The sequence below is a fragment of the Corvus brachyrhynchos genome, unplaced genomic scaffold, assembly GCF_000691975.1.
Source record: "Corvus brachyrhynchos isolate BGI_N302 unplaced genomic scaffold, ASM69197v1 scaffold283, whole genome shotgun sequence".
Classification (NCBI taxonomy): domain Eukaryota; kingdom Metazoa; phylum Chordata; class Aves; order Passeriformes; family Corvidae; genus Corvus; species Corvus brachyrhynchos.
Window position 1 is genome coordinate 3,004,661 of NW_008237409.1, and position 19,145 is coordinate 3,023,805.

The following is a 19,145-nucleotide window of genomic DNA, read 5'->3' on the forward strand; positions in this document are numbered from 1 at the left end:
TTACAGCATCACCCTGAACTTCACAACAGGACCAGGCAATGCAGGCAGGGCTTGCTCTCTCTGGGGATGGTGACAGACCACGTTCCACCCAACTCTGGGCCAAACAGCAACCTGGGATGTTGTGCACTGTGGAAAAAATTTTTATTTTGTGTTCTTGAAAGGCTCCAAGGAGAGGGGCTGGGAGGGAGTGGGTTCCTTAGGAGAGTGAAATAGTGAAAATCTGCAGTTTCTCCCATGATGGAATGGCTTCTCTCCAGCAAGAAGACACTGTCATGTCTTTTTTTTTGCTGGGGACCTCTCCAACCTCTGAGAGCCCCCCATCAGCTGCACCCTGATCCCTTCTGTGCTGCTGTGGGTGGAACAGGCAGATCCTGGAGCTGGCACTGGTGCAGGCAGGATGTGGCAGCCGTCACACAGGATGCAATGGTGTCACCTTGTTTCTCAGCCCCTCTGCAGCGACCTGGGGACTGGGGGCAGCTGGAGAGGTTTTCCCCAGCCCCCAGGGGTGGTAACCACAGCACAGCATTCCCAGCAGGCAGCTCTGGAACTGGGCAGGGAAGGAAGGAGCAGGTTATTTGTGGCAACAGAAACCCGGCGTCACCTCAAGACTCGGCGGGTTGGACACTGGTTATATTTTGGGAAAGATCTCTGTCTATTCCCAGCCCAACTCTTTGCAGTTTATGGACAATAAAAGTTTCATTCTGTTTGCTTAGTGCCTTCAACGAGCAGCCTGTGATCCAACATTAAGTTGCCTGACCCCATAAAACCATGGAAGCGGAAAATGAGCTCTTGTTCGGGCTCGCAGGCTGCTCCCTCCCTTTCCATTTTATTCCCCAAATCCTTGCTGCTTACACAGCAACCCTGGGATCGAGCCTGTGGCCACACTTCCAGATAGGATAGGTAGTTCCTCCAGTTTTTCTGGGGCTGTTAAGCTGTTCTCCAGCAGCCCCAGTGAAGCTGTGGTGGATTTGTTTGCTTGTTTGTTTGTTTGGAGCTTTCTCTCTCACCTGTTTGTTCATGAAGACGTAGATGATGGGGTTGTAAACCGTGGCCGTCTTGGAGAAGTAGGAGGGCAGGGATGCCAGGGCTGGCTGGATGACAATGTCCTTGCTGGTGGCCACCACCAGTGCAAAGGTGGCGTAGGGCAGCCAGCAGGTGAGGAAGGCCACCACCATGGCCACCACCATGCGTGTCACCTCCTTCTCCGCCCGCTGCGTCGTGTCCGACTCCTGCTGCTGCGCCGCGGCCTGCGGGGAGTTGGGGACAGAGGGAGATGCCTGTCAGCAGCTTGGAACAGCACTTCCATTCCTTGGGAGCCCTGATGGCAGCACCAGGAGGTGCCAGCTCTGCCAAAACCTGCCCTGAGGCCCTTCATGCCGATGGGGACGCTTTGGGAGAGGAACAGCGCGGATTCCCCTGAGCTGGGCGCACTTACCGCCCGCAGGGTCAGCAGCAGGTTGGTGTAGGAGAAGAGGATCAGGCTGAGGGGCATCACAAAGCAGGTGACAAACAAGGCCAGGATGTAGCTGCTGTTGTTGCTGCCACCCGTGTACCAGTTGGGCCCGCAGGAGGTTCTCAGGCCTGGAATAAAGGTCGGGAATGAGCCTGAACCAGTTACGGGCCTGGATAAAGGCTCAGGAATGGGCTCCAGAACAGCCATGGCACCCAAGCACCTCTCACTTTTCCATCCCCAAGGGCCTGGAGATCAGGCACGGTGGGGTTTTGGCTGGCCAGATGCCCTCTGTGATTTGCTGGGGAGTTGTGCCAAGCCCCTACAAGAGCAGGTTTGGGCTGGGTGTGTGCTGGGTGCTGCTCCAGCAGCCAGAGCAGATCCTGACTCAGATAAGAGTGGCTGCAGAGTGTCCTGTGGTGGGGAACTTCCAAAGAACAGCCTCCAGGAGAGAATTATTGGCTGGGCAAGCAGCAGATATTAACAGGAGACATTAGCCCTTTAAACTCCAGCACAGACACTCTCCAGCTACCCCAGGCTTGAAAACAAGATGCCAGAGGACAACACGGTGGAGTCTGTCACCTCCCCTACCTTCAGGCACGTAGCTGCTCCAGCCCAGGAGTGGTGGGGTTGTCCAGAGCAGGGACCAGCCCCAGGTGAAGGCACAGCCACTGGCAGCGTGCTGGTGCTGGAACCGAAAGTCTCCCAGGGGTCTGCAGATCACCAGGTACCTCTCCAAAGCAAGGATGGCCAGGGACCACAGCCCCACGATGCCTGGGGGGACAGGGAGGGGTCGTGTCTCAGGGACAGGTTCTGCTGCCTCTGCTGGGACTGGGTAGATGATGATTTAGTTCAAGTAAATGTTGTTTGAACAAGAAGTCAGATGTTTTTTCTTACAGCAGGGAGAGCTGTGGTATTTGGCCCTTAGAAATGAAGATGGCAATGGGTGGCTGGGATGCCTGGTGGTTACAACAACAGAGTGTCCTCGAGGAGGGGTTTTGCACAGTTTCCTGTCCCTGGTGCACAGCCAGCCCCATGAGTGCTGACAGAGCAGCCAGCACCCATGAAATGCATCCCGAACAAGGATTCCCCATGCCCCCAAGCGGCATTTCCCACTCTGTGAAGACCAAGACTGGATATGTGGTGACCTGGCACAGCCAACAGTCTCCCCAGCCCTTCCCTGTGCTAACAAAGAGCTGAAGGACACAAGTTTCACAACATGCAAGCGTCGACTTTAGGTGGTGAACATCTCCAAAGCCCCTTTGCTAAACCCAGAAGCAGCAGCCCAAGGCAGGTGTAGAGTTCATCTCCTTACCTGTCAGGGACACCATGAAGCCCTCCAGCTCGCAGAGCCGTTTCCCGAACACGAAGAAGCCGCTGATGTTGTTGGAGAGGCTGACGGAGCTGCCACAGAGCGTCACCAGCAGGTTGGCCACGGCCAGGTTCACCAGGATGTAGTTCAGGGGCGAGCGGAGCTTCTTGTGCCTGATGGACACCACGATGACCAGGCCGTTGAGCACCGAGGCCGAGGCCACCACGAGGCCCATGAGCACGGCCACCGCCAGGTACATGGCCCGGGGGGCCTGGTGGGGCCACTGGGGGCCATCGAAAGGCCCCGGGGTGCCGTTGTTTGGGGGCTCCCAGGAGCTGTCCATGGAGCAGCAGCACCTGGAGCAGGTGACCCTCCCCAAAAGCGGAGCCTCTTTATAGAGCAGGAGGGTCTGACGTGCCCCAGAGCAGCTGGGCATTCAAATATCTTAAGCTTTATTTTAATCTGAAGGGTTTGTCCTCCCTCCCTCCCTCCCTCTTTTTATAATCAGCTCTTTATTCCCAAGGGGATAAAGAGTGACTTAAACAAAAATCTGATGACTTAATAGAGCATAATTTAATTGAGTAAATATTTTTTTTCCTCATGCTTTCCAGCTGGAGTTTCCTGTAAGCCCGGCCTCGGCACCTGGGACTGGACATCGTTCCCTGTGCCCTGGGTTGGCTGGGCTTCAAGGCGACTAAATACAAACATAAACATAAATAAATATAAGTACACATGTGGTATATATACTTCATTGGGCCATATATACGTATTTTCTCTCTCTATCTATCTATATAGATATAGACATATAGATATATAGATATATAGATATCCCCATATATATATTTTTATAAATACTTTAAAGTACATATATAGTATTTATGCTATATTGGGCCAAGCAGCCCCCAATGCTCTGGTTTAAAAACCATTTATCCCCAAATCCTTGCCATCCCCCAAACTCAAAAGCTGCAGCACCAGCGTCAACCTTTTTTTTTTTTTTTTAATTTTATTTTTTAACCTTTTTATGTTCGGTTCTTATTATAAATATTAACAAACCTGACCAAAAGTACACAGATAGGTAATACTGAAATACAAAAGTCTCTCAGGATGCAGGGAAGGACGGTTTCTGCAGCCTTCACATGGTAGCAAAACATTGGTATCAAACATTTCACGAGGCCTGGCATGACAACCACCAACTCTGCATGCAGCTGGGACAGACGGACGGACGGACGGAGTGTCCACTTAGAAAAGGCTGGGATACAAAGTGAAGGAGCCCACACGCACATGTCCTACTCCACCTCAGGCATAAACCAGTTTGAGGTGCTGGAACAAAGGATGGATTGAAAGGAACTTTGCCAGAAAAGGGAGGCACAGCCAAACCTGGTGCTCCTGGAGCTTCCCTGGAAGCTCAGATCCCAACCAGGTTTTAAGGTGCTGGACCAGAAAGGATTAGTGGGAACATCCGACTTGACAGGCTGCCAGCATTCCAATAAAATCCATGCAGATCTGCAGGATGCATTACAAATATTAAGTTATTAAAAAAAAAAACCCTATGAACGTTGGTTTTTTATCTTTTCTCCCCCCCCATATCAAACAAGGTGTAACACAATCCTCACTGGGAATAGTAAACGTAGGTTTCCAGAGATTCCATTGCTTCCCAGGAAAAAAAATAAAAGAAGTTGGCAACACGTGCACAGGGCTTGGAAGCTGCGGGTGATTGACACTTGTAGGGACAGAGCAGCTCTTCCTAAGAAATCATTGTTTAAAGGCTTCCAAAAATTTTGGGAACGGTGCAGCATTTCCTAGAAAGTTTTAGCTCATCCCACCAGATGTCTGGTGGCATGAGGATGAAGAGACCAGCCAAGGTGGATCACAGAGGATGATATCTGGGATTATTATGATGATATTAATATATTATTAGTGTGCCATATTAATATTACTGTGCCATACACAGAAATTTATTTGATTTGGATGCTGTCTGAGGCAGAAAACGGATCAACCTCATGGCCATGCCGAACCACAAACACAACCCCAGCTCAGCCCCGAGGCTCAGCATCTTCATTATTTAACGGATGAATTGGAAAGGGATGAAAAAGGGAAAAATGACACAATTTCAGCCTGAAGGCTGGCTTTGCTGGAAAAACAGCCGTGCTGCTGCATGGCATGGTTTCATTAGGAGAGCGGCTGCTGCTGATCCTGGGAAGCAGGAACAGCCAGGCTGCTCCACTGAGCTTTTTATTTTGCCTCCCAAACGTGAGGCTGCCCGATCCCAGGAGGAAAGCCATGGTCTGCACAGCTCTGCTGACTTCCCATGAGTTACTGGAAAGGACGAGCACAACATTCCTGGAAGGAAAGCAAACACTCCTTCCAGGTTTACCAGGGACAAGATCATTCCAACAGAGGAGCTTTAAATGCATAAAAGATTGTTTAGGGCCAAACCACAGAGACTGACAAACCACCAGAGATATGGCACAAGCTGCCTTGAGGAGACAGTTCTGGGTTTTGTGTGTTTTTAGGGACGCCTTTTGCCGATGCCGGACACACGGACGCAGACGGACGCATTCATTGTTGCCACTGACTTGCAAGGCAGCGAGAAGGTAACTGAGTAGAGCCAGGATTTGGGAGAGCAGCCAGACTGCAGTGCATGCAGGGGTGCACACCTGTGTGTGTTTGTGTGTGTGTGTGTGTGTGCACGTGCATGCTCGAGAGTGGGGCTGTGAGTGTGGCAGGGCGCAAAGAGGCATTTTGGAAAAGCCTTGGGAGCCGGGAGCGGCCGCTGGAGCAAATCACCTGTGCCTTCTCCCCTGGGAAGGGCTTCCCTGCAGCCAGGCCCTGCTGTGGGGTGTCCTGCTCTCCTGGCTGTCCCGGGATCCCCCGTTAGCCAAAGCTGGGAGGAGTCCAAAGGCTGTGGAGCTGCAGCCCCGCGGGGCTCAGTCGCTGAGGATGGCGCCTGGCAGCTCGTTGGTCAGCGTGTGCCAGCGCTCGATTTTCTTGTCCTTGTTCTTCAGGCAGTCAAACCAGTGCTTCAGCCGCTCCCCTTTGGCATTAATTCCTAACACGACTCCGCCTTGGGAGAGAGACAGAGAGAGGGAGAGGTGGGGGGGGAGCATCAGCCCTGCAAGGGATGCTGAGAGATGCCGAGGGATGCCAGGGGATGCTGGAGGGAGCCGGGTGATTCAGCATCCTCACAGCATCCAACCTGATGCGAAATAGAGCCCATCCTCCCCACCCCCTCATGGCTGTGATCTGGGACCTGTCCCAGGCAGTGCCCCTGTCCCAGGCAGTGCCCTGTCCCTTGTGCCAAGGGCTCACTGCAATCACAGCAGCTGTCAGAGGTACCGGGCACTTGTTAGTGATAAATCACAGTGCCCAGCAACAAAATCACAACAAGCCAGGACATCCAACAGAGATAAATGAAACCTCCCTGTTCAAGATGTTTTTTACTCAGAGGAAAACATCTGAAAACAGAAGGGGAGAGGCAGACACATTTTCTCCCTGCTTGGATGCTCCTTGAGAGGCTCAGGTGCAGGAGAGGGATAAAAGCAGAAACAAAACCCAGTGAGAATGAATGTGGGGATGGAGAACAAACCGGGAGGCTGGAGGAGTGCAGGAAAAATAGGAGGCACAGACAGTGAAGATAAATAAAGAAGAGGCCAAGGACACCCTCTGGAGTGTACCACTCACCTATGAAATCGTTTGATTTCCCGATATCATAGTCCCACACGGTGACTTCCAAGGTCTTCTTTGCCAGGTCACCGTGCTTGATCTCATAGAAAAACTCCTGTGGGGGAGCAGAGGCAGAGTCAGGATGAAACAGGGGCTGGGGCTGTCCATCCTCCTCCTCAGGCTTTGCTGCCCATGGGGATCCTAACCCCAATCCCTCACACAGTGACTAAAGTGGGGTTTCTTTATCTTTTAAGTCTGAGGTTGAGAAAAGCCCCTTGGTGAGAGCCACACCCACCCCAAACCCACCTCATTGAACTCGGGGTTCAGCGTTTTCTTCTTCACTGCTGTCTTGTGCTTGGATTTCTTGTCCTCATCTGGTTTCAAGTAACTGCAACGAGACCAAAGCAGCCCAATGAGTCCCAGTGAGGAGGGCAGGAGGCCACGGGTGGGGACATCTGTGGCTGCAGGACCAGCTCCTGAGCAGAGCCAGGGTGAGGTGGGTGGCTGAGCCCCCTGAACCTCCAGATCCTCCTCCCCTGCTCTCCCCTGTCAAAATGCTGGGGATGGCTGGGAGGAGGCAGCATTTCCCCACCTTAGAACTGAGCCAGCTGCTGGCTGCAATCAGAGAGCACCGATTATCCCATCTCCAGTCCCTAGGGGACACTGGCACTGCACACATGCTCCCCAAATCCATCACTCCCAGCCCAGGACCAGTGCACACTCAGGAGTGTGTGACCGCCCTGCTCATCCAGAACCTCTCCAGGAGACAGGAACCACATCAGTGTGGAAAAGGGAGCAGAAGGGAGCAGCTTTGAGCTGTTCTCTGCAGGTATTCTGCAGCACAGCACCAGAGCTGGACAGCAAAGGGGATTACAGTGTCACCAGGAAGAGAGGGGACCCAAAACATGGGCCAGGCCAAAGTCAATCCATTGTGGGTTTGTGCTGGTGCTGTGCCTTTAAACATCGGTTCTGCTTCCTTGCTACACGTTCCACATCTTGCTCATAATTTAAAAATTAGGGCTTGTACTGAGTAGCATCACTTTTCTATCTGCTCTGATCCCAGCCCTGCAGATGCAATCTGCAGTGGATGGCACAGGGGGCACCCAAAACTGGCTGGGTGTGATGGGAATTGTGTTGCTCAGGGACTGAGCCTCCCATGGGCATCTAAAAAAGCAAGAAGGGATTTTTTATACAAACACCTCTACCCCTAAAAAACAATTCAATAAGAAGGTGAAAGTGTGCTGCTGCTGAACTCCATTCCTGGTCTCCCAGGTGTGGTTTATCCCAGTAGTTCTGCCTTAGCAAATATATCCCTGAAAGTGCCCAAGTTCGAGTCAGCACAGTGGGGACAGGGAGGCAGGACAGGCACAGGGTCCTTCCTCGCCATGGCCACCCCTTCTTTGCAGAGAATTTGAAAAATGCCATCCCCCCAAAAACCAGGAGCTGTGGTGAGTCAGGGCCAAACCAGCAGGGACAGCCCCACGCCACCAAGCCCTGCGCCCACCTCACCTGGAAGCTCTGCCAAAATAATTGCCAGGGAATGACGCTCCAGGCGGAGGCAAGCTGCTGCCGTGACGGCCTCATTTGCATCTCCTAATGAGAGCAATTAATTCCTGCTCCGGGCAGAGGCGGGAGGGGACAGCAGGGAGAGGACAGCAGGGTGGCCGTGGGTCACACTCACATTTGTCACACTCACATTTTGACATAGGGGTCGGAGTAGCCATTGGCATCCATGGCAGCCAGGTGGGCGCAGCGCATGATGCCCACCTGCAGGCCCTGCTTCTGTGAGCTGTACTTGAGCGAGATGAGGATCCTGCCACGCTCCTCCAGCGACTTGTCCTCTGTTTTATCTATCTGGGGAGGGAATGCACCCAGTCTGGGGGCTGTACTGGGATACAGCCACAGCCAGACACCTCCCCAGCCAAGGGATGCTCTTCCCCTCTCCCCGTCCCTCATGGTGTTTGAGGGGCCAAACAGCTCCATGTTCCCGCATGCCACAGGAGAAGCTGCTGTATCTGTGATTCCATGGTGGGGTGAGGCTCTGAACCCCCTTCACTCACCGGCAGCTGCTTCTCCAGGCAGATGTTGAAGTTTTTGGTCTGGTTGGGCTTCAGTTTCTTCAGCGGGATGCGTGTCTCCCCGATGAACTCGTTGTGGCGGAACTTGTCCTCGTCACACACCGAGATCCTGCAATGGGCACAGGCTGAGGGGAGGGGCTGCCCCCCTGCACTGCAGGTCCCCCCAGTGAGGGAAGAGCTGAGGTCACCCTTCCCCAGGCCATGGACAGGGCACCTCCTCTGCAGGCAGCTGGAAAACAGCTGGAATGCAGCTGGAATGCATCCAGCTGCTGGCACGGCCAGCCAGGGCAGCTCTTGGTGTGAGTCGCTGGTCTAAACTCCCATCCCAGCCCAGGCACTGTCAGAAAACTGAGCTGGAGCCTCAACCATCCTAATGACTCTTCCATTAAAACATCAAAGTCATCAGTGACTAAAGCAAAATTATTCGGAGTTGCTGGAGCTGCATTTTGCCCCGCCATGGAGGCTCTCCCTCAAGCCTCCCTTGGACAGCATGGCCAGGAGAAGCCTGCTTCCCACACAGCCCCTTCCCGAGGGGCTCAGGCACTGCACGGAGCGTGGCAGCTCCCAGGGTGACCTGGCTGGGACACAGAGCGGGTCTGCCACCTCCTGTCCCAGCAAACCCGCAATGCCAGCAGTGATTTCCACACCCAGCCCATGGAAAGCATCACACCCCGGCCAGGTGAGGCTCTCCCAGCGCCGCTGGGGTCCCAGTGACGGCAGCTGCATCCGAGGGCAGTGACGTGGTGCTGAGCCGAGGCTGTTTTCCATGAAAAAGCTATAAATGCCTTTCCCTGAGCTGGCAGCTAATGAGTCATTCCTCTGCTGCTTCCCAGCCCGCTCTGGGCGTCAGGAGAGACGACAGAAGAGCAAAGTTAGTGCTTGTAGAGAGCCTCTGCTTGCAGCTCCCGAAATCCCAGAGAGGGCCAGAAGGGTCCCTTGAGGGAGCAGCTGTTCCCCAGCAGTGCTGGTGATGGGGAAAGCCACCCCACCCCCCTCCAAAGGGAGCATCCTGCATCCCCTCTGGAGCCATGCAGGGACTGGCTGGGCTCCCTGCCCATGAAGGCATTTCCTTTCCCTGCCCTTACATCCTTTCTTCTTTTTAAAAAAAATGCTCTTACAGAGTCTTCTCATCCTTTTGGTACCTGATTGTTTCCTCTTTCACCCACTCCCTTTGGTTTCCATCTCCTATGGGTGGCACCTCTGTCCCCAGGGACCACTGGGGGAAGGGGGAAAAGCAATTCAAGATAAATAATGCCCTGTGATCCCACCTGAGAGCAACGAATTGCACACCACATCTTTGGCCTGCTCAGCATCTGCACGGTTTATCCATGGATGGGTTATCTGTGGATGGTTTAGTGGCTTATCCAAGGATGGTTTGATCACCCTCACGCTCACAAACGAGTAACAAGGAAGCAAGGAAGCCACGGGACAAGGATCATCAAGGCTGGGGAGCAGCAGAGGAAAGGGATTTGGGAAAAAAAAAATCGAGTAGGAAAACAGGGAATGCTGCTCTCCAGAAAACTGTGGCTGGATGCAGCGTTACTATAGATACCCACGAAAAAAACACCCCACCACCACGGTAAAATCCTCAAAGAGAATCTCAAATGCAGGCACGATATTGCCCATTTCCTCTTGTCTTTCTTGTAAAGAACAAAACCTACAAAGGAGAAACAGCAGCTCCAGAGTCAACTTGCCAGGCACGTGGAACTCCATCTGGGCAGAGATGGGGAGGGACAGGAGGGAACATGGCCTCACAGGGAGCTGGCAGCCCGGGATCTCTGTGTACACCCAGCAGTTGTGGAGCGGTGCTGGCTCCTGGGCACTCAGGGAGACAGGATTTGGGATGGTTTAACTCTCAAAAATGTGAGTAAGGGTTCTGCTGACAATGTCCAGATACACCCCAGAAGCACAGCAAGATCCCAAACACAATGTCCTGCTTGCTGTGAAGACGCAGGAGCCTTAGGATGGGCAAGAGCCCAGGAAAGAAACATGGAAAACTCCAGTGGTGGTGGTAGGGGAGGCATCTCCAGTGTCACACTGGGAGAGAGCCCACTGGGCCCTGTTTCAGTGCCCTCAGGGACATGGGAAGTCCCTTAGGAAGTAGGTTTTGGCACATCTGCAGGACCTGGGAACTGCCCTGAGCAGCACAATGGAGCTGGAGACACCTCCAGGTCCCTCCCAGCCCCGTTGTCCCTGTGGCACCTCTGGTCACCTCTCAGGTGGGTCCCCACATTTTGTGCCCATCTGTGTGTGACGCCCAGAGAGGGTTTTGTGTCAGCTCTCCCAGTGCCTCAGGCTCAGCCCCCAGTCCCAGTTCCTCTTCCTAGCTGCAGTTCATCCCCACTGGAATGGGATTTCCAGCTCTGCAGTGCCCTGGCCCTTCAGTGAAGGCAGCGAGCTTTGAGTGAGAGGAGCAGGAAGCTCCAGCCCCAGCCCTCCCTTTGGGAAAAGGCGTAATGCAATCACAGCAGCTTGGATTTTATTACAAGAAATCGATGTGATGGAATTTTTATGCCTTGGGTTAGAAAATCAGCCCCATGACAAGCAGCACGAGATGCCTCTGGCAGCCTCATTCACCTTCCATCCCCGGCCTGTAACTGGAGCATCACCCCTTTCTCATCTCTCCTTATTAATCCCAATCCCTCCAGCCCGGTGTTGGGTTGGATATCCTCACTGTGGGGTCCTGATCTTTACATTAAGGGCTGTGAAAACCACATTGGAAGGGAACTAAGCAGCAAATGAACAATCACTGCTCATTAAACTTCTCCTCCCTCCTACTCAGCCCGGGCTCCTGGGTTAGAGTCCTGACTCACTGCTCAGCTCCAGCAGCTGACTCATGGCTTCTGCTCCCTCACACAAGTTCCTCGGCCTCTTTCCCAGCATGAAAAGGGGGAAATGGGGGTCAGCAAGGACCCTTTTCCACACAAACCACACAGAGCAGAGCCTGAGATGCATCCCCTGTGTCCAAGATCCCTTATGGCAACACAGAAGGCTCTCCATGAGGAGCAGGTGATGCTGGCTTGGTTTAAGGACAGGAAACAAAGGCAAGGAGACAAAAATAATATCTTGGGAAAGTCCAGTTGGCCAGAAAAAAAAGGAGGATTCCATCCTGGGCTCCATCACAAAATGCCTCAAAGTCTGAGTGCAGAAACCACAGCAGCAGTGAGTTATAATTACAAGTGCACCTGCAATTCCAAGCAAACCCCATTCATCCAGAGTAAAGCAATTTGGGACCCCAAACCTTGAAGCGGCTGCACTCCGCTCATTAGTCCTGATCGAATAGTATTTTCTGAATAATACATTTAATGAGTCATGATGTTTGTCAAACACATGATTAAACAAAGAATTCCTGGCATTCGTGGGCTAGCTGAGTACGCCATGAATAATGCATCAACTCGCCAATATATCTGGATATGAATAATTGTATCCAATATCTGGCCAGCTCGGGTATTTATTATGAATGCAATTTATTTATTGCATATTACATGTATTATTTAAATGGAGGCGATTGTATTCTGCCTATTCCAGTTTCCCCTGCAGCATTTCTCTGCCTCCCCCTGACATTGTACCCTGTGGTCGGAGTCCAGGTGGGAATGGGGGCTCCAGGGTGGGATTTCCCCCCAGTGCTGGCAGGGAATCTGTCCCCAGTCCCATCCATCTGTGCACTGCAGTGTGTTCTGCATGGCTCTGAACCTGCCTTTTCCCAGGCTGGTGGGTGGTTTCATCCCTGCTAAGCCTTGGGCTACGCTCAGGGATATTTAATTCAGTGAATGGATGAGACCTTTCGAGATCCTCCCACCTGCCACGCTCCACGAAATCCCAAATATCTGGTGCTTTTTGAGGGGGTTGGTTCATTAACAAAATCCTGCTTGCCAGTGCCGCCTTCACCTCTCCTTCGCCTTGGGGAGGAGAACCCTGATGGCTCCTGGCGTTTGTGACAGCAAAGTCACTCCACCACTTTGGACAAGGCCACACAGGGATGAGGGAGAACCTTTCTGGGTTGGGGCTGGGGGGCTTGGGCAGGAGGGGATCCAATTCCCAGCTCTCCGGGATGTCCCTACTCCAGCTGCTCTGACAAATGCCACTTGTCCCCTCCAAAAAGGCTGCAGATGCTGGCAGAGTGCCCCATGCCAGCACCACCCTGCCAATCCATGCTGGACACGTCCCACCAGGTGGGCAGGGAAGAGTTCTGGGTGCTTTTCCAGCTTCCCTGACACATCTCCAGGCTGCAGGGAGGTGAAGGCTGGCGGCAGCTTTGATCTCTGCCTTTATTTTTACATTAAAGAGACTTTGGAATTGAGTTCTCTGCCCAGCTCAGCACCAGGGAGGCTCCTGGGGAATGGTCACCACCCAGACCTAGGGAAGCATCACTAATGCTCTTTCAAGTAGCACCAGCTGCCTGGCAGGAGCCTCTCCTGATTAGCACAGGGAAAACCAGCATCCTGTTGGCTTTGAAGTTGGCTTTTCCTGATGGAAAAGGAGATATTTGGAGGAGAAGATGGATGGGTGAAGCAGAGCACCCAAGGCAGGACAATGTGTGGAGATGCGTCCTGCAGGAAGCGGCACTGGGAGAGTGAAGGGCCAGCTCATAGAAGAGAAACAGTTCAAGCCACACCAAAACACTGACAGATGGTCAGTTTAGATGGGATATGGGGAAGGAATCCTTCTGTGTGAGGAGGCCCTGGCACAGGGTGCCCAGAGAAGCTGTGGCTGCCCCTGGATCCCTGGCAGTGTCCAAGGCCAGGCTGGACAGGGTTTAGAGCAGCCTGGGATAGTGGAAGGTGTCCCTGCCCAAATGAGATGATCTTTAAAGTCCATCCAGCCACATTCCCCTGCAGATTGAGGGGTCCCAGGTGGGGTACAGGGGTCCATGAACAGTTTTGAGCTTTGGGGAGGGCACAAGGAGCTCCATGACACCCAGGCTGGCAGGCAGGAATGGGATGGGGTAGCACAGGATTTCTGTGGGGAGAAAGGCAAATCTAGCCTCACACATATTTTGGTGCATCCCCAATCCCACAGCTTCCAGGATCACAGCCCTTCCCAAGGGAGAAGCAGCTCCCAGGACCCTGAAAGAGTGGGGGTCGAGCCCTCCTGCTCCCTGTTGCCTTCCAGCAAACAACTCAGCCAACATCTCCTTACAAACCGATTTCCACGCTTCAGGAGGCTGAAAACTTCAAAGCCTGGAGTGAAAAAATACCCACCAATAATAACAACAAACTGAAGGCTTCCCAGCCCCACCAGCCTGCAGCCCTTGCAGCGTGACTAACGTTTTCCAAGTGAAATAATAATCCATGGTGCTGAATTTCCCCTCTCCCTGCACACTGCAGGCAACAGGTGGGTTCTGCCCCGCTTCACCTCCGAGCAGCACCTCTCACAAGGCAGCTTTGTGCTCTTGGTGTAGGGAGAATCACAAACTCCCCGGGCACCTGCAAATGAGGAGGGTGGGATTCCAGCCACGGAGCTGGCAAAGCCCTGAGTCCTTGGAGAAAGATGCAGAATCCTTTGTTTGAGAGCGGATCTTACAGCAAAGCCTGCAGCAGGGTCGCAGATCAGTGTGGTGATGGAGCAGCCGAGGCTGCCCACAGTTCCTGCCCTCATCCAGGTGGGACAGAGGCCAAAACATGCAAATCTTCACACTCAGATCCCTGCAGAGCATCATTCCAAGCTCTGCCCCTGCCCCTCCCCATCCTCACACAACCTCTCTCAGCCCCTGGGAGATGCTGCCAGGAGATGTTGAATGCACAGACTGAACCAACAGAATAAAATAATAAAATAAAGACCTGCACTCTTTGTTTAGTTGGACAGTAGCTCACAGAGGCCTCCAGCTTCCTCCCAAAAAGCTCAGCTTTGAAAGGGGCCCAGAACTGCCCTGAGAAGATTTTCTCAGCGAGACACGACCGCAAAGCCTCAACGTGTGCCAGTGAGAGCTGGACATGAAGAGGTTAAACCCAAACCACAGCACCTCTGCAGGCAGGAGCCAGCCAGAGAGCTCTGAAGTTAATGATGCAGCAGGAACAGGCCCCTCACTGGTTATCCCAGCCCAGGCTGCCTGTAAATCATGCTCTGGGGTGATGGATGTGTGCAGGGCACTCACACAAACTCTCAGCTTTGCTGGGGGATAACTCCGCCCTGCTCTGCTGTGAGCAGCTCCAGGACCCTCCTGTGGGGCTGAACCTGTGGGAAATTGTCACTGGGATGGGAAGGGACAGCTGGCACAGGGCTGAGGGAGGGGAAGGGACCTGTGTCCCCACAGAATCGGGCCCTACCGCAGGGTCTTGCGGATCATGTCCTCGTCGGTGATGCCGTAGTAGGTGAGGGTCTCGTTCCAGGTGGGGTTCAGGGTGTTGCGCAGCGTTTTGGTTCTCAGCTTGTTTGCCTGGAAAAGCAAAGGAGGTGGGGGTCAGTGGGATGGGCCCCAGGAGGCTGTTTGGGCAGGAGAGGAAGCCCAGTTTGGAGATGAAGGGGCAATGGGTGCTGCCACTCTTCTGCCCCAGTGCTGTCACCCAAATCCACCCCTAATCCAGCAAAAACCAGAGGGGAGGCAGGGACACAGCAACTCCCTCATTTCCAAACCAACCCAACCCAATCCCACATCCTGGAAACAGCCAGAAAAGTGAGAACCTTGGCAGAGCACGGACCAGGATTTCATTTAAGCAGTAGGAGAGAGCAAGGGAGGGGGAAAAAATCCTTTTTGGATTCAACAAAAAATGCCAATTTGCTGTTCTGGCTGTTTGCTTGCACTCCTGCTCCCAGCACAGCTCTTGATCCTGCCTGACTCCAAACAACTTCCTTGACAGGCATTTTGTCAGCACCAGCAGCTCCTTCCAGCAGCTCTGCTGAGCAGGAGGATGGGGACAGCAGGGCTTGTGTCCCCTGCGTGGATGGGACATCCTGGCACACAGCCACTCCCCAGCTCAGGGGACATTGATCTCCTCAAACCCTGAGCCCTCCTCACTTCTGGCGAGAGCAGAAGAAAGAGGCTGAGGCTGCAGATTGGGCTTCTCCAGCAGGCTCCCAGCCTGGCACAGCCTGGCAGAGCAGCAATTTTCCCTTTAATTAGGTGTCAGACAACTCAATCCCTGCCTCAGCTGCTGCTGGGCATAAGAAACTCTCAGCACATCAATACCTCAAAGTTGTCTTGTGGATGTTTATGGGAAGCTTCTGCCTTCCCCACCTTGGATTCACGAGCCCTGAGTGACAAGGACAGCAGGGAAAGTGCCCCAATGGCCTGCTCAGACCTGTGGGTACCAGATCCTGGGGCTGGGGCTCCAGGGATTGGGAAGGAAAGTGGGTTTAGCCAAGGGGGTGACGTGATGAGCATCACCCGGCTGCTAAAGCTGCCCTGGGAAGGGACACGAGTGAGATCAGAGGAGCTGAGCTCCAGAAGTGCCTTTTTCTCCCATTTGGAATGACTCAGGTGTCAGCAACCAGCTCTGCACGGGGCATGAGCCCAGCCCTGCTTCCCACACCCCCAGGTGCCTGAGAGCCCAAATGTGTGACAGAAACACCTGAGAGACTCAGGGACTGTCCTGCTGCTGCTGGAACAGCTGTGCAGAAGCATCCAGCCCAGGACAAATCCACGATGCCCCCAGGGCTGCTCCCCTCTCCCAGGGCAGATCCGGGCAGTGCTGTTTGGAAACAAAGCACAGGGATGGGGCAATCCAGAGGCAGAGGGGGTGAGGACAGGGTACCCCCGTGGCTTGTGAACCGGCAGCTCCTGCGTCCCCTCCCCTCCCACCTCTCCAGTCTCCACCAGCTCCAGCAGAAATGCTAATCAATGGCTTTGCAAAACATGGAAATGACTGATAATATTGCTGATGAAAGCGCTCCCGGCTCTGTTTCCAGCAGAAACTCGGGATGTAGTGAAAAACTCCCTCTGCCACCCTGAACATTAGGAATTAATCCAGCTGAACCGTAACAAGTAAATACACCTCCCCCAAAAAAAAGGTCTTTCCTTTTGCGTGGAATAAGAGTGCAATTAATATTCCTAACACACACATCAAGCATTTAAATTCCACGTCCCCATCACTCGCACCGAGCTCTCACCACACATCAATATCTTTAATTACTCTTCTCTCCAGCAAGTGCTGAACCCAAGGAGATGGAAATATTTCCCTTATGATTTATACTCTGTTTTATTATGATCTGAGGGGTTTTAAATGCAAAAGAGTAAGGGCAGAAAAAAAAAAAAAAAAAAAGAGAATTAAAAGGGTCTGATTTGTTTACAGCTGAGATTGTTTCACTCGGTGCTTCCCGGGGGCTCCTGGATTGCAGCATTCCCACCTCCTGCTCCCAAGGTAAGGAATCAGGGCTGGCACCTGGCTGCCAGCCAGTGGTTTCCCAGAAAGGCATTTTCTATCCCTATGAGGATGGATTCAACCCCAATTCCTACCTCCAGCTCTCTGCAAGCACCTTTTGCTCAAGAGATTCAAGGTCTGGTGCAGCTCTGGGTGAGGAGCTCCTCCCAGGCCTGATTTCCAAGGAAAAAGTGCAGCCCCAGGAAAGGAAGAAGTGCAAAAGTGTCTCACCTTACTGGCTCCGGGGAGCAAGTGCAGCTTGACGTAAGGATCAGCCAAACCATTGTGGTCCATTGGCTTCAGGCCCTGGAGAGGGAACAGCAAAATCAGGAATCAGGATAACAGTGGCATGCTGGGCAGGCAGGGTGGCCTCACTGAGCCCATCCTGTTTCCCTGGGATATCGCTGGTCCATGGAGTAGCTGTGCTTTCCCCAGGACTGGGGAAGAAGGGCAGCATGAATTCTGCAGGATCCAGGCTCAGCATTCCAGCGGTGCCTGTGGATCCCGGGAGGGGCTGTGGGAAGCTCCTCACCTGCACGTGGCACCATCCACTCCTCCCTCCCAGCAGCCGACTCTGCCACCCTCATCACGATTAATTTGGGGGTGAAGCAAATCAGCACAGCGATTTCCCAGCTTTGAAATTACAGGGTTCTGTCATTTAATAATTGCCTCAGAGCAAACACACACCTCTGCTGTTGTGGTGCCACTTCCAAGCGCTCCCAGAGGGTGTGATAGCACCTACCTACTCCCAGATATTAAGGAAGAACAGCTCCAGGCCAGTGGGAGGCTGGTGCCAGCCAAATGCTGTGGTGTTTGCAGAGAATTCTGGAGTTGCAGGAGCACCAATCCAAGGAAACACTGGCTGTGGCCATTCCTGATGGATTTTCTACAAGCCCGTAAAGGATGATGTGGATCAGGCTGGTTATAGTGATGCCCAGCAGCTGATCCTGCTTTGGGCGGAGGGAGAACACAAGCTGTGCCTCTGTTCCTCTTTTAAACCACCTGAAAATTATCCAGGGGTGATGCACAAACCCAGCCCAAAGCTAGACCTGCACAGGCTGCATGGAAAAAAAACTCCACAGGGCAGGGAAGCAAGGCAGGAGCGTGAAAAATTGAGCCTAAATTTTACCAGTCCTAAGTAGAAATGAGAATGGCTCCATCGTGGAAGTCCTTGGATTATTTCCAGCCTGGCTGTGGGATCCCTGCAGGAATTACTGCTGGGCTGGCTGAAGGCAATCCTGTGCCTGGATCAGAGCAGGGTTTCTCTGCAGAGGTACCCATCCAATCCTGGCTCCAGCCCGGGGAAGGAGACAAGGCTGGGGGATGCTGAAGAGTCCTCACACCCTTTTTGTGATGAGCAGAGTGCCTGGATAATGAGTGTGTGCAGCTGCCAGGGATCCAGCGGCAGGGGAGCGTTTGTATGGAATGCTGGTGCAATGGCTGTGTGCAGAAGGAATGCAATCATCCAGGATTTGGGCAAACCAAGGAGGGAAATGCTGGGGGAATCACTTCCATGCTTCCCAGGTAGGGGATAACTCACCCAGCCTGACCCACAGCACCACAGGGCGCTCCCTGAGCTGTACAACTCGGTCCAGGATGCTCCTGACCTTGGGAGTGTCTCTGATTTGGAGCAAGGGCTCTGCTACAGACACAAACGCGCTGCCCTGGGGCAAGGGAGGCCAAATGGTGCCCAGCAAAGAGGATTTTGCTTCTACAGCAGAGCCAAAGGATAAAAATATCAGCAGTGAATGGAGGTGAAACGGCTCTGCTTTAACTGCAGCCTCTGGGGTGATGTCCCTGGTCCAGGAGATGCTGAGGATGGGCAGACAGGGCAGGAAGGGGCTGGACTGTCCCCACTCCTCAGGGATTCACCTGCACAAGCCACTTGTGCTCTCCCCAACCTCCCTGGTCAGAGGTGCCCAACCTGCCTGGGCTGCACAGCAAATGAAATCAGAACCAAGCAGGCAGATTCCCGGGAAAATGGATGGAGAATGACAGGCAGCTCTGTAATTCACCCATCAATTCAGCTCAATTAAATTACCTTCTGAGGAGGCTATTAAAGGCTTTTTTAATAGATGTGCTATGGAAGATGGAATGACAGGAGCCCGGGAAATGGCTCCTAATGTCACGTCTACCTCCCTCCCGTGTCACTTGATACGTGTTTGGCACAAACAGCTGCATTTAACAGGGCTCTGCTTTGCAAAGCTGCTCCTGTGCGGGGATGATCCCTCCCACAAGAGGGCCCACGTTGCTTCCCCTGTGTGGAGGGACCACCAGCCTGGAGCTTCTCCAAGAGGGATGAGAGGCAGAGAGGGACAAGGCACAGAGGCAGAGTCTCCCCTCCC

The 19,145-nt window shown here is 53.3% G+C and overlaps 2 protein-coding genes across 2 annotated transcripts in view; both read right to left on the minus strand.

The window, feature by feature from the left end:
* LOC103613400 (pinopsin) overlaps positions 1–3,223 on the minus strand; it is a 5,222-nt gene extending 1,999 nt beyond the window's left edge. The window contains exons 1-5 of the mRNA XM_008631177.2: positions 2,766–3,223; positions 2,042–2,224; positions 1,436–1,581; positions 1,008–1,247; positions 1–547 (exon numbers count right to left, since the gene is read on the minus strand). The exon at positions 1–547 is cut by the window's left edge and continues 1,999 nt beyond it. Coding sequence (XP_008629399.2) covers positions 410–547; positions 1,008–1,247; positions 1,436–1,581; positions 2,042–2,224; positions 2,766–3,198 — 1,140 coding nt within the window. The 5' untranslated portion in view covers positions 3,199–3,223 and the 3' untranslated portion in view covers positions 1–409. The remainder of the gene's footprint in view (positions 548–1,007; positions 1,248–1,435; positions 1,582–2,041; positions 2,225–2,765) is intronic.
* A 2,104-nt stretch (positions 3,224–5,327) lies between these two features.
* Positions 5,328–19,145, minus strand: part of DOC2B (double C2 domain beta) — a 28,666-nt gene continuing 14,848 nt past the window's right edge. Inside the window, exons 5-11 of the mRNA XM_017730885.1 lie at positions 17,032–17,106; positions 14,770–14,879; positions 8,486–8,612; positions 8,122–8,279; positions 6,732–6,813; positions 6,444–6,540; positions 5,328–5,826 (exon numbers count right to left, since the gene is read on the minus strand). Of these exons, the coding sequence (XP_017586374.1) occupies positions 5,690–5,826; positions 6,444–6,540; positions 6,732–6,813; positions 8,122–8,279; positions 8,486–8,612; positions 14,770–14,879; positions 17,032–17,106 (786 nt within the window). The 3' untranslated portion in view covers positions 5,328–5,689. The remainder of the gene's footprint in view (positions 5,827–6,443; positions 6,541–6,731; positions 6,814–8,121; positions 8,280–8,485; positions 8,613–14,769; positions 14,880–17,031; positions 17,107–19,145) is intronic.